The sequence below is a fragment of the Acomys minous genome (genome assembly GCF_964271855.1).
Source record: "Acomys minous genome assembly, chromosome: 4".
Taxonomy (NCBI): Eukaryota; Metazoa; Chordata; class Mammalia; order Rodentia; family Muridae; genus Acomys; species Acomys minous.
In genome coordinates, this window is record NC_140486.1 from 78,474,840 (window position 1) to 78,490,290 (window position 15,451).

General features: G+C 34.0%; 1 protein-coding gene across 1 annotated transcript in view; it reads right to left on the minus strand.

The window, feature by feature from the left end:
- Positions 1-5,847: 5,847 nt before the first annotated feature.
- The window catches only part of LOC311595764 (NADH dehydrogenase [ubiquinone] 1 alpha subcomplex subunit 1-like), a gene marked incomplete at its 5' end in the record, with an annotated part of 95,740 nt that continues 86,136 nt past the window's right edge, over positions 5,848-15,451 (minus strand). Inside the window, one exon of the mRNA XM_084778740.1 lies at positions 5,848-6,183. Within this exon, the coding sequence (XP_084634866.1) occupies positions 5,980-6,183 (204 nt within the window). The 3' untranslated portion in view covers positions 5,848-5,979. The remainder of the gene's footprint in view (positions 6,184-15,451) is intronic.

The window sequence follows — 15,451 nt, forward strand, 5'->3', positions numbered from 1 at the left end:
TCCCACTACAGCAAGCCTAGTAGATACTATCACACCTGACACACAAGAGAAAGATTTCAAATCTGAGGTTATGAAAATGATAGAGACCTTAAAATAGGAAAATAAATTCCTGAAACTTGCAGAGGAATATACAAAAAATGAAGTGAAATACTTGAATAGTTGCTTAAAGAAATTAGTGAAAGACAGGAAACCACAATCAAGAAGGAGAAGGAAATGAATAAAAGGATCAAAGACCAAAAAATGGAGATAGAAACAATGAAGAAAAAGTAATCTGAGACAGTCCCGGAAACGGAAAACCTACAACAGAGGAAAGGAACTAAGAACACAAATATCACCAATAGGATACAAGAGATGGAAGAGACAATTTCAGGGGTATTAGATATGATTGATGAAATAAAAAAAATAGTCAAAGGAAATGTAAAATCTAAGAAGCTTTTGACACAGAACATCCAGTTACTGTGGGCCATAGGAAAAAAAACTACCTTAACCTAAAAAGGAAATGTCTGTAAATATTCAAAATGCATACAGAGCTCCAAATAGATTGGACCAGAAAAGAACATGCTCCTACCACATAATAATCAAAACACTAAATGTAGAGAAAAAAAGAAAAAAATATTAAAAATGGACAGAGAAAAATCCCAAGTGACATATAAAGGCAAACCTATTAAAATTAAACTTGACTTTGCAACAGAGATTATGAAAGTCAGAAGGGCCTGGATGGATGTCATGACCACAGATGCCAACCCAGACTGCTATAGCCAGGAAAACGTTGAATTACCATAGCTGTAGAAAACAACATAGTCCATTAAAAAACCCAATTTTAAATAGTACCTAGACACGAATACAGTACTACAGAAGATAATAGATGGAAAACTCTAACCAAAGAGGATAATTTTACACAAGAAAACAAAGGAAATAAATAACCTCACATCCACAAAACCAAAAGAAAGGAATGTCTCCTCTCTCTCTCTCTCTCTCTCTCTCTCTCTCTCTCTCTCTCTCTCTCTTTCTCTCTCTCTCTCTCCCCTCCAACCAATATGAAAAAAAACCAACAACAACCACTTGTCACTAATACTCTCAACATCAATGGCCTCAAGTCCACAATAAAAAGACACAGGCCAACATAGTGGATGCAAAAATAAGACCCATCATTCTGCTGCATACAAGAAGCACACATCAGCAATAAAGATAGACATTACCTGAGAGTAAAGGGCTGGAAAATGTTATTTCAATCAAACGGGCCCAAGAAGGAAGTTGAAGTAGCCATTGTAGTACCTAATAAAATAGACTTTCAAGCAAAATTCATCAAAGAGATGAGGAAGGACATTCCATATGTATCAAAGTAAAATACACCAAGATGATGTATCAATCCTGGACATCTGTGCCCCAAATGCAGTACCACCCACATTCTAAAGAAAAACATTACTAAAGCTTAAATCACACGTCAAACTACACACATTAATAGTGGAAGACTTCTACCCAACTCTCTCCCCAATAGACAGATGACCAAATCAGAAATTAAATGGAGAAACAATGAAAATTATAGACATCATGAATCAAATGGACCTAGTTGATTTCTACAGAACATTTCATTCAAACACACAAAAAATACCTTCTTCTCAACACCTCATGGAATCTTCAACAAAATTGACAATATATTTGGTCACAAAGCAAACTTCACCAGATACAAGGAGATCAAAATAATCTCTTGCATCTGATCAGACCAATATGGATTAAAGCTGGAACTCAACAACAACAGTTACAACAAGAAGCCTACAAACGTATGGAAACAGAACAACTCTCTACTCAATGATATCTGGGTGAGGGACAAAAAAAAATAAAGCCTCCTTAGAATTCAATGAAAATTTAGGCACACCACACACAAACCTATGGAACACAAGGAAAGCAGTGCTAAGAGGAAAGTTCATAGCAATTAAGCATCTTCATAAAAAATTGAAAAGATTCCATTCTAGCAAATTAACAGCACACCTAAATATTCTAGAACAAAAAGGAACTTACACACCCCAGAGGAATGGAAGGCTGGAAATTTTAAGCTCTGAACTTTTTCAACCCTACTTTATCTGGGGTTCTTTAATGCTTATACCTCCCTTTCAGCCAACCTACCCTAGATAGGAAAGAAAAGAGGTAATGGAAACAGGAGAAATAGACATTTTTAGACACAGTTACTTGGAGGGATTCCACAGCATATCCATAAAAGCTACCCATTAAAAAGCAAACCAAAAATTCAGCTATGGTGACTACAACCACAGCCACAAAAACCCATATCAGCAACAGGATTCTCAAAATATTCTCTTTAGTGGTGAACAGCCAAGACCAAAAAGCCAAAAAAGCCTAGCCCCTTCTTTTGGACTCATAAACATATCTCCTCTCACAGTCCACACTAGGATGTTTATCAGTTGGCAAAAGCCATAAGTGGTTGATCCTCTTCTAGTGAACAAACATAAGCTGTTCACTCAAAATTCTGTTTCCATTAAAAAAAAACCCACACCTTATACAAGTCTGTTTTACATCCCACACTTGGGATCAAAACAAAAACAGGAAATTATCGAAATCATGGCTGAAATCAATAAAGCTGAAATAAAGAGAACAGTTCAGAGAATCAACAAAACCAACTTCTGGGTCTTTGACAAAATAAACAAGATAGACAAACCCTTAGACCAACTAACAAAAGGCAGAAGTAAATCACTTAAATAAACAAAAACAGACATGAAAAGGGAGACATAACAGTATATACAAGGAAATCAAAGGAATCATTAGAACTTACTTCAAAAGCTTATATGCTAAAAATTTTGAAAATATAAATGAAATGGACAATTTTCTTGATAGCCAAAAATTACAAAATTTGAAGCAAGATGGGGCAAACAAATTAAATAGTCCCATATCTCCTATGGAAATAAAAGAAGTCATCAAGTCTCCCAACCAAAAAAAAATCTCAGTCCGAGATGGATTCAGCACAGAATTCTACCAGATCTTTAAAGAAGAACTATTACCAATTCTCTTAAAACTACTCCAAAAAAAAGTAGAAACAGAAGGAACATATCAAAGTCATTCTATGAATCCACAGTCACTTTTATACCTAAACCATACAAAGAAGCAACAAGGAAAAATAATTGAAGACCAATTTCTTTTCTGAACATTGATGTAAAAACCTCAATAAAAAACTCACTAACTTAATCGAAGAATACATCAAAGATATCATTCACCATGATCAAGTATGCTTCATCCAAGGCATATATGGGTGCTTAAATGTACAGATCGATCAATGTGATACATCACATAAACAAACTTAAAGAAAAAAAACCCATATGATCATCTCCTTAGATAGTAGTGGGAGGAAGTACCAGAAGGGGTCAAGAGTTCCATGTGGAGATCTGGACCTGTGGGGCCTGCATATATTGATGCACCCACCAAGGACAGTGCATGCAGTGTACCTAGACCCACTGTTCAGATATAGCTGATGGACAACTCACTCTCTATGTGTATGTGTATGGGGAGAGAGGTGCCTGCCTCTGACATGAATTCTTGTTCCTGTGATTTGGTTAGTGCTCTTTGCGGGGGGGGGGGGGGTTGGCCTTGGGGACACTGAGGAAGGGGATGCAGGCAACCCTGATGAGATGTGATGGACTGTGATCAAATGGTGAGGGAGGACGTCCCACCATCAAAGGTCCAGGGAAGGGGAAAAAGGCATAAGAGGGAGCGCTGGTGGGAACCGGAAGATAAGATTGAAGGGATAGCAATCAGGATCCAATGCGATGAAATTATTAAATAAATAAATCAACAAAAATGAGAAAAAGTATTATCCAGTTTAAGATGGTGACTGCTGTTAGATACCATTAAATCACTCTTAATGGGATTAACTACATAGATATATAGGATATAGAACTAGTCATATATTGTTTGATATGCTAAAATATTTTGAGCTATACATTTATATAAGAATAAAAGTTTCTTAATAAAATTATATTTGGTTTTTGAAGAAAGATGTATTTTTAAATATTTTTATATCTGCATAGAAATGCACATAGCTAGAGTTGATATTGTTTTAAAGCTTTAATTGAGAAGTATATGAGATTTCTCAGTGTGTAAAGCCCTTGCTATGAAGACCTGATGATCCAAGTTGGATTCCTAAAAACTTTATAAAGACAGAGAGAAAGATTTAAATCTACAGTGGTCTTATTTCCAGAAGTGCCCTGTGACTCTCAAAATATGCCACAAATATGCAATTGTAATTAAATTGGAACTCACTTTAAATGTAAGAATTAAACATGATCATGAGATATATGTACTGTAAAGCTTGCATATTAAACACAATAATCAAAATATGGTTCTCATTAAATATTTTAAAACTGATTTTCATTAAATTCTGAGTCCTTTTCTTATTTCATATAAATTAATATGAAATTATATCTAGGTTTTCTTGAACCTGTATTAAAATTTATTTCATAACATCCAAAACATCATTGGAAAAAGACTTCATTTTATTGTTTGTTGACATGTTTTATGATGTAAAATGTTATGTAAGCACCTAAAATCTAACATATTTTACAATATATTAAAATATATGTTTTACAAACAGTTATCATGTTTATCCCTTGTAAGGCAGATTTATCAAAGCAATCAGATCTAAAATTAAGGCAGAAGAGGCACCTGCTTAAGAACTTTTTGGCCTGAAGAGTGTGTTCAAGGGCTGCTTGGTCAACTTATAACTGAACTCATAATAAAATGTAAACAGAACCATGCTGTTTTAATTACTATTGCTTTATAGTACAGTTTGAGATCAGTTATGGCGACTCCTCCAGAGCATCTTTTATTCTACAAGATTGTTTTAGCTATTCTGGGTTTTTTGTTTTTCCATATGAAGTTCAGAATTGAACTTTTACGTCTTTAATAAATTGTGTAGGTATTTTGATAGGGATTGCATTGAATCTGTAGATTGCTTTTGGAAGGATGGCCATTTTTACTATGTTAATTCTCCCGATCCATGAGCAAGGAAGATCATTTCATCTTCTCATGTCATCTTCAATCTCTTTCTTTAGAGTTTTGAAATTTTTTTCAAACAAGTCCTTCACTTGTTTAGTTAGAGTAATTAGCCCAAGGGGTATGTCCCACGAAAGCCTTCACTTACCAGGAAACTGAGAAAGAAGGGAGGATATTCTATTGGGACTCTAGATGAGAGATGCATGGGAGAATGGCAAAGTAGAAGGATCCAGAGGGTCCTAGAAACCTACAAGTAGAACACTATGATAGACAGATTTGGGCCCAGGGGTCCCGCTCAAACTAAGGCACCAGCCAAGGACAATACAGGCGGTAAACCTTAAACCCCTACCCAGATCTAGACAATGGACAGAACACTTTCCACAGTAGAGTGGAGAGTGGGATATGACTTTCTCACATACTCTGGTGCCTCACCTTTGACCATGTCCTCTGGAGGGGGAGACCTGGTGGCACTCAGAGGAAGGACAGCAGGTTACCAAGAAGAGACTTGATACCCTATGAGCATATACAAGGGGAGGTAATCCCCCTCAGGAACAGTCATAGGGGAGGGGAATAAAGGGAAAATGGGAGGGAGGGAAGAATGGGAGGATACAAGGGATAGGATAACCATTGAGATGTAACAAGAATAAATTAATAAAGGAGAAAAATTCTAAAAATAAAATAAAATAAAATGCAAACAAAGTGTTAAGTATACTCAGTGATAAAGTTTATTGTGCATGAGAGACTAGGTCATTACAAAAGTTATAAATTGTATTTTCAATTTATTATAATCACACAATGAAATAATTAGTTAAAACAAATTCACTTTTAAGAAAACACATGGTTACAATATTTTTTTATCTTTTAACTTTTTATTAAGATGACATAACATGCGCATAGTATATAATATGCTGCATAGCCTTCTAACAGGAACAGATGACCGTAGCTGAGTAAATTTTTTTCATCAGCCAGGGAAATGCTTTCTTAGTCAATGATCTCCAGGACACTGGGCACATGGTAGCGATTGACTCCAGAGACATATCTATCTTTTTCCATCAAATACCATTGGTACCAAAGTCGGGTAACTCTTTTTTCCTTGCCCCCATTGGTAAACTTGTGGATGTACTCAGTGGACACTCCAGCGTTGACCAAGCACACCCCCATGATGGAAAGGCCAGGGAAAAATCTCTAACCAAATCTCTGTGCCTCATCTCACATGCCAAACTGTACCAGCTCCTCAGAGGTGACCGGGCTTCTATGGGTACTATATTTTAACATAATATTCCTCCCTGTAAAAATTATTAGTATGAAATCAAGTTGGTATCATTGAAATTAGATCAATGAGCATGTTGAAAAACATTAAATATCATCATCAATTACTAATGTGTTGTTATTGTTCATTTAATCATAATTATTAATCACATTGCATTTATTTATTTCACTGATATAAAACTTTCTGGATACCCTCTTCAACTATCATCAAAGAAGCTTCCTTATGCAGCAGATGAAAAAAATATAAGGCTCACAGACAGTCCTGCTAGAAGAGGGAAAATTAAGTTTCTTCCATAGTGTGGCATTGAGTACATAAACCACCCCAAACGAGGCCTCATATTCAGGATGAGGATCCTTTCAATTTATAGCTTTAGAAGTCTCTTTAGGCCATTACAGATGGATTTTTTATGGACTGTGAGAAATACATCTAGTGCACAAAAATGATGAGACATTTCAATCTTCTTGTTTCATTCTTAATGTCCTCCAGTCTTAAACATATGTCATAGTTTAGGTAATCTTTGCATGCCAAACTTTATCAGACAAGTCAGGCTGTGTAAAAAATTAGCCTGAATTAGGTTTAATGGTTTATAATATACCGAACTTACATACAGTAACAATAAATTAAAGGGAAGAGCTCATCAATTTCGGAGGAAGTGGCAGGGGATTATAGGGGAAGTAGAAAAGTGGACAGTAAAGAGGAAAATGCTGAACATACAGTCCTCATGTATGAATTTCTCAAAATAATACAACATTTAGATTTTTAAATAATAACCACACTAACAAAAAGAGGAGGCCTCCCAGAGATAACAGCCAAACATCAAAGTAGGTAATCAGAAGGAGTGGCTTTACAGGGGAAAAGGAGGGGCGGAGGACTTAGAGGAGTGGAGGGAGGGGAATCTGCAGTCAAAATGTAGTGTATGAGAGATGAAAATTTATTTTTGCATTTGTTTTTCAGATTATAATATGAATACATAATTTCCCCCCTTCCCTTTCATCCCAACAAATGCTGCCATATATCCCTCCTTGGTCATTTTCAAACTCATGGCCTATTTTTCCACATATAATATGTGTGTGCATGTATTAATAAATATAACCTTCTCAGTCTATATAATATTTCTGGTACATAGTTTCTCAGCACCAACCCATAAGTACTGGATGATCAATAGCTGTGCTCCTCCCTGGAGACAGTTTATCCAACACTAAGCATTCCTTTATAGCCTGTAGTTTTTCTCTAAGGGCATTGCCTTGCCAAGAAATCATTCTGTGCACTGTCTTTAAAAATATAGTGATTCTCTATAAAAGGAACCAATGTGTTTCTCAAGGTTTCTTTGGAAATCCAAGGAATGCTCCCCATAATTACTGGATTCTGTGCAGCTCCATTTGGGTGTTTCTGAATCTTGTCCTTCCACAGCAGAGAACAGAGAATGACAAAGACATGCATGCTCTCCTAGAGCAAAACTTACCACATCTGTGGGGCTTCAAAGTAGTTCTAGTTCGCTTTAAAACTGACATCTCAGTGTAGACTCTGCTTGAGTGAGAGACCAGCATCCAAGCCTGTTTGGGCAGCCTAAATTGGTCTTGTGTTAAAGAGGAGGAAAGAGGACCTTCAAAGTTCAGTGGTAGGGAAAAGAAAGTGGATTTGGGAAGAGTTGGGCAAGGGGAGGTGGATAAAACCAAATTACTTATGAAACTCATGAAAAATTAAGTATAAACAATTATATAATTTATATCATATAAATGAACATTAAATTATTTATATGTAATATATGTTATATATAAAAATATATAAATCTTTATAACTTTATTTACATAATATATATATATATATATATATATACATATTAGATGTTATCTGGTTGGAACCCACAGGCTTTACAATCTACTGCTGACATATTGCCATTTAGCTTTCATTATACGAACCTAGAGAGAAACACATTTCATACATTTTACCCAGTAGTGATCTTCTATTATAAGAATGTAGATAGTTTTCTTCAAAATCAAGCATTGCTTCTCTCTATGATTCTAATATTTTGCAGATAAGAAACTTTGACTCTTTTGGAACCCAGACAAATAATTAATTTGTCCATTATTATTATTGATTAAGAAAGCAAAGCAAATTATTCAAATGTTAGATACGTCTCAGGATAGAGGTGAACCCAAGGCATCATACAACTGTGCATTTAAGGCATTTATAAATGCTAAACTGCTACAATATTTAATTTTAATAAAAATTGGGAAATTACCAATATATATTTGTAAAATTTCTTTGTATTTCATGAATATGATTTTTAATGCATTAATAATTTATAAAATGTAATAATATCAACTTAAATATAATATGAAAATTTATTGCTTGCACTTTGAAGAGATTGACATAGCCATTAGATAGTCAAACTGTTGTGAAAAACCAAGATTTTATCCAGTATCATAGATAGTATCATAATATTGAAAATAAACTAATTTAATTTTATGAAATGATAGCAGTTGCCCTCTTTGCAGCAGAGACTGAGTTTAGGACTATATCTTTAATCTTCAAGTCTTCACTGGTGAATGGGAATGTGTTTATGGTGCTGATTTACAGTATCTTTATATCTTCGCTGAATTAGTTGCATTCTCTTTTGTGCTGCATTGGGGCTTAAACCTGTAATCTCAGCACTTGGAGGTTGTGAATCAGAATGTCAAAGCAATCTTTAGGTACATGTTGAGGTCCAAGACAGCCTGGGCAACATAAGGACTTAATCAAAATACATAGAAAAAACCAATATGTCTTAATTTGGGGGGCACCCCAAGTAAGGAAATGAAGGAATATGACATGTTAACCATTCAGAGTATATTAATAATGAGATTTTTAGGAAGAGTGGAATGACTAATGAATGCTTTGGATTGAATCAGGGGAAATATGTAAAAAAAAATAGCTATGTCATTTGGTTTTGTACAATGGTATGCCAGCTGTTTCAAAGGGTGTATCGAGCCAAATTAAAAAATGATCAGACAGTGCTCATGCTATGGATTCAATTACAGAGAGACTGAGAAAATGTCAGTTCATTCTCTCTTCTAGAAATTTCCTGCTCCTGAAAGGAACTGTCTCATAGTTATACCTTCTTTCAGGAAAAGCATCCAGAATCAAGGAAGTCATATTAAGAGGCAGACAGACTGGCAATTGACAGGCTTAACCCCGGGGTTGCCACTTGTCTTCTCCCAAGAATCAGAAACATTTGCAGTACTTCCATATTACAGGAGATTGCATAAAATATTTCCAAATGTAGGACTAAGGAGGGCATTTATATTTGAAAGATAAACTTGAGATCCATCCTATGCACCCTTGCTTAGCTGACTTCATCACTTCCCAAAATTCATGGTACTACCTTTATTCTCTAGCGGCTCCAAAGATCAAGAATAAGAATGCCCACTAAAAAGGTGGACAAAAGACACTGATGGAAAGCCCAGCGTCCACATGGAGAAAGCTATATACATCATTTTCTTCTTTTGATCCTAAGTTTATGATTTATTTTATTTTTTTGAGATTATAATATAATTTCATATTACCACTTTTTTAAAACTCTCCACAATATCCAATATTCTCCTTCAAACTCATGGATTGCTTTTCTGATATCCTTAGGAAATGATTATGAATCCACTAATTTGAAAAATGAAAAAATGATACTGAATTTATAATAATCCAAACAATTGAAACAGTAGGAAGACAAAATATACCTATATACATTAAGATAATTTTGTTAAAATGGCTCTTTCTTGAAAGTAAACTTTTTATGAGTGTGGCATCAAAAGACAAGTAAAGCAAAGAAACATAGCTAAACGGGGAAAATGACAGTGACAGCTATAGAATTCAGTGCAGTAATCCAGTGCTTTTCTATAAAATTACTGTTTTCTAAGTGCTTCCTACAATGAAGTAGTGAAATTTTGTCAAAAGAAAATAATTTCCACCAAAACGAGAATGGGTATAAAATTGAAGCCATTTTCTATTATTTCATTTTATTTTATTTCAGCTAGCAATTCACTCCAAGATCTCACAATAATAAACAAAGATTTAACACAAACTAAGTCACACCTCAAATCCAGGCAAAAATATTTTATGCAGTAACAGTACATAATTTTGATGATGATATCTCCCTTAGTTAGTATATTTTATTATACTAGCTAGTGAATAAGAATTAAGGGTAGTTGTTATACCCGTTGAGGGTAAGGAGAGTGGCAAATAAGGAAAAATACACACTACAATTCAAAACTATTCTTAAAATTCTATATTTCAATTATGTAAAATAAATACATTTGTTTCATACTTTTATTATATGAAAGATGTATTGTTATATAATTGTATGTATTAGTTAAATAATAGGTATGCTTAAATAAATAATAAAAAGATTACATGACAAGTTACAAAGGAGGTTATTATATGACAAACATAGAATAGAATGCACTTGTTCTGTCAACAAAGTATATTCATGCAATAAAATGTTTTATCAGCAAAGTAAAAGATCAAAATGTAAGCTGATTAATTTAAGAGTAGAGTTTCAACTGGGAACCATATAGATACTTTTCATGTTGAGGTACCAGTGTGCACTTTACGCATAGTCTTGGTTGGCCACCTAATGAGATAGTTTATGTCACACATACACTATTTTTAAAGGTTTAAATATTAAGGTTATATATTATTAGGGTAATTTGGCAGATATTTGGAAGTCAACATAGAAATTTGTATCAAATTATTTATGTTATGCTTGATATTTGATCATATGTAGAAATACAGGTACTCCAACAAATAATCATTGTGCACATAAATACTTGAAAATAATACACTTGGAGGAGCATAGGAATGGTTTGGTGCTTGAACACAGCCTGCTCTGTCAGATCTGGGTTCAATTCCAAACACCCACATGGCTGCTTGCATTCAACCATAATTCCAGTTGCAGGGACCTAATGCCCTTTCCTGACATCCATGAACCCTGGGCAAGCATGTGGCACACATATATTCATTCAGGCAAAACACTGATATACATCAATAAACAAATGTAGGTCTTATATTTTAAAAAGATAAAAAGATAGTTTAATTAATTAAATAAAATGCAGAAGATATAAGTTTTTGCACACTATTTGTATGGAAGAATAAATACTAGATGGAACACCTACAATTTGGTAAATGGAATATTAAGAGCACCCGAAAGTCACATTGGCAGACTTTTTAAAACTAAGCTCAGGAGAAGATGAAAGGAAAATAGGTTAGTAAAAGAATACATTCCATTTTGTGAATTTTCTTGCACTTTTCCCGTATTTTCACCCTTTTCAAACGTTTGCAGAGTTCCCTCTTGCGGTTTCTAAAGGCCTCACATTCTGACCTGTCAGGGGAAGGGGCATCTCTGGTGCACCCATCCTCTGGTGCACTGAGGAACACTCTTTTTAAATCATGAAGGCTTGTTATTAAGCCTTCTGTGATCACTCTAATTAGAACATATGTTGCATTAGTATATGCTTTGACTGTAATCTCTGCCATTATTGTTCTCACTAGTGTATTTATTGTTGTTCTGTTCTGACCAGGCACTGGTTAACTGATACAGAACAGGAAAATAGTTATTTTTTATTTCAATTTCAGGAAAAGATAAAACAATAATAGTCATTACAGACATGGCCCTTTTACTACCTACAATATATAGAAAGTGAATTGTACTAGATCTTGTAATTGATATAATATATTCCATTAATTTTCTTATTTGAAATAGTAATACTTTTCATTTTATAAGTATTGTTAATGTATATGAGTGTTTTTGTCTCAAAGTATTGCAAAGCACATGCATGCCTGGTACCAACTGGCACTGAAAGAGGACATTGGGTCTCCTGTGTATTTACATATATTTGAATCACAAATGTATGTATGTAAATGACTCTGTTTTCCCTTCTCTTTTGAGAGTGTGTGCACATACATGTATGAGTATGCATGGCTTGTTGTGTATATGGGTGTCAAGGGACAGCTTATGGGAATTAATTTGTCCTTTCATTATGTGGATATAGAGGATTGAACACTATCAATTACCAGGATATCAGGCTTAGCTACAAGTTATCAAATGAGTCTCATCCCGACTCAAAAACTATGACAAATACTGATTTACATTCAGAAATTTAGATGCATCAAAATAGGAAAGATGTTTTCTTCAAGGCTACCAAATACAAATAGCCAAAACTATGAATGTAACATTTATATATTTTTGGAGTGTTTTATGGTTCTTTTTGCTTCAGGTCATGTACTGTATATATATCACAAAATATATATAACAATATATATAACAAAACTAAAAACAAATAAAGGATAGATATAACATCTCTGAATAATAAAAATGTGCTGGAGGAAAATATTTTAAAATTTCAACTATAAAATATGAAAGAATTTGCATACATTTATCTTACTTTTAATTTATTTCTAAAATACATCAATACGTTTTTAATAATATTAAATATTTTAACTACTTCTTTACATAATGAAATAACTTTATGTAACGTTATTAGTGGATAAGAAAACACTTCTTGTGCCGGGCATTGTGATTTATGCCTTTAATCCCGTCACTTGGTGGCGGAGGCAGGTGGATCATTTTGAGTTCAAGGCGAGCCTGGTCTACAAAGTGAGTCCAGGACAGTGGAGTCTACACAGATAAACCCTGTCTCAAAAAACAAACAAACAAACCAGAACAAACAAACAAACAAAAAGATAACACTTCTTAGCAGGAAATGAATGATCTTATTTTGGCCAGCATTTGGACATTAAAGTGAATGTAAGTTGTGGTTTAAACTATCACGTTGTTTGTTTAAACCATAATGCAGCTTATGGTATGGTTATGGGATGGTTATGTAAGTCATGAGCATCTAAAACCCTACCACATTACGTTCTCTTTAGATTTGGTCTTACATGTTGATGATGATATGCACTGATATAAATATGCATTCAAACAATGATACAATCTTTATCCAAGAAGACAATTTGTATTTTTGTTGATAATTAATATTGTGAAACTTTGTTTTGAGTAAACTGTGAAAGGTCTTTCTAATAAGATTTCAAATGAAACAGCTTATTCAAGACAGAGGCTTGTAAGTTTAAATTCTATACTCATCAGAACTTAGCTGTTGTCTAACAGCAATAAAGAGGAGTCAATTGAAGACAAACCATTATGGAGGTAAACCAATTTGAAGAAAAGAAAATTTCTAAATGTACTTCTGTTTAGACAGGCCATGTGTCATGGCTAACCTGAGGCAGGCAGTCCTGGGTTTTGTGAACTGCCTGTGTGTGATTATTTCTTATACTGCTTTATTTTCAAATGACCTCATTCAGATGATAAATTATACAATTGTCCTGGCTACAGGATATAAGGAATTGCAAAAAAGAAGTTCCAGCCAAGAATAGCTTAGAAATGGGCAAGCAGAAGGGTTACAGCTGCCAAGAAGAGAACTGTCATTTTTTGGATCACACCTCCTCAAATTTTCTATACAATTTAAGAAACTACTCATGAACCAAACTTCTTTTTGTAATAAGAATGAGCCTATAATATATCAAATGAACCTGAATGAGGAAGCTGATAGTATATTAACATCACAAATATTCAAGATATTTCAGAAGACAGACACTGTAAATAACTCAATTTTTGATGTAGCATTGCTTAAAATTTATTTCTCTCAGCGTCAGTGTCTATTAAAAGCTAAAATAATTACTACAATTTGTTTCTTTCTTAATTATTGGAGACAGGATCTTACTAAGTAGCTTTGGCTTGCCTGGAATTGTTCATATAGACCAAGATGATCTTGAGATTCACCAGCTTAGCCAACAGAGTTTTGGATTTAATGGTGGGAACCTCTGGACTTAGTAGAAATTACTATTCTCATAAATGTGAATACCATATACTTTATTATCCAACTCAGAATTCCTGAATGGTAAAGGAGGGACTATAGAATAAATTAACTGTAGGGCAAGAGAATGGTGTATATGGAAACTTCTTTGGGTAAATGAAATGAGTTTAGAGTGATAGCGTTTTGACACCACACTACATAGAGTCCACATGAATCTCAATCCACTGAATTTGCTGTGTATCACCACGAAATCTGAGCATGAATCCAAAATCAGTACGCAAACCATCTTTTATACTTAAGAGTTTTATATCTGTTTCCCACTCCTAAGAAGCATTGTTTGAGGAAATGAAATCTCGTTCCTTGACACGGTGGCAGAAAGATAGGAGAAGATGAAAAGCTAAGATTTGGCACTCTGCCGTCACTGGGCAATTTCCTAAACAGGGTCAGTTAAGGAAAAATTGATCACATTTCTATAAATTGCTTGATAGTCCTGAAGATTTTTTGCAACATGAAAATGAATAATAAGTAAAGTAGAATAGGAGGTTTCATATATTAGGATAAATTAACTAAGTAATTCCATGGGTGGAATTGGATTTCACTGTATGGATGAATTTGTTCCATGTGTATGAGTATATGTGTAATAAAATTTTCATATTGTTGTTAAGTGACATTTTAGAATTTTAGCATTTTACTATATGGATAAAGGTTTATGAAATATAAAAATTCAGGAAAAATTACCCAATAATTTGTGAAAATATTTTAAAGTAAAAGGATAAAAATATAACATTTTGTGGATTTAATTTTTTTTATTAACTCAGGAACTGAGCTTAACACAGATAATTTTGGTAATGAAACATATGTTAAGATTTTACACACACACACAACACACACAGACACATATAACTTTATAATATGTCTGTTATTTCCATCTTAGACAAATAGCAAAAAATGGAATCATTAAACAGATGATTGGAGGTTATTGTATATTTGATGCAGAAATATTTGAGGATCCAGGACCATATAAAGAAACTGAGGGAAAACTGGAAAGGAAAACGATGGGATAAGAGAAAATAAAATCATCCTTCTAAATCTGTGAAAGGCCTGATGCATTTGATGAGCACATGATGAGTTTTCAGTAAAGAGAAACTTTTCTTTATCACATGTAAATTACATTGGTTACTCTGGAACTATTTTTCTAGATGACAGACACACACAGGCTGCCTCATCCTGATCATTTTTTCATTAGGTACTTCTACCAGAGGGATCCTGCATAAAGTAAAGGGAGAAAATAAAACGGAACTAACAAAAATATTTTAAATGCCATATTCTATATGTCTGT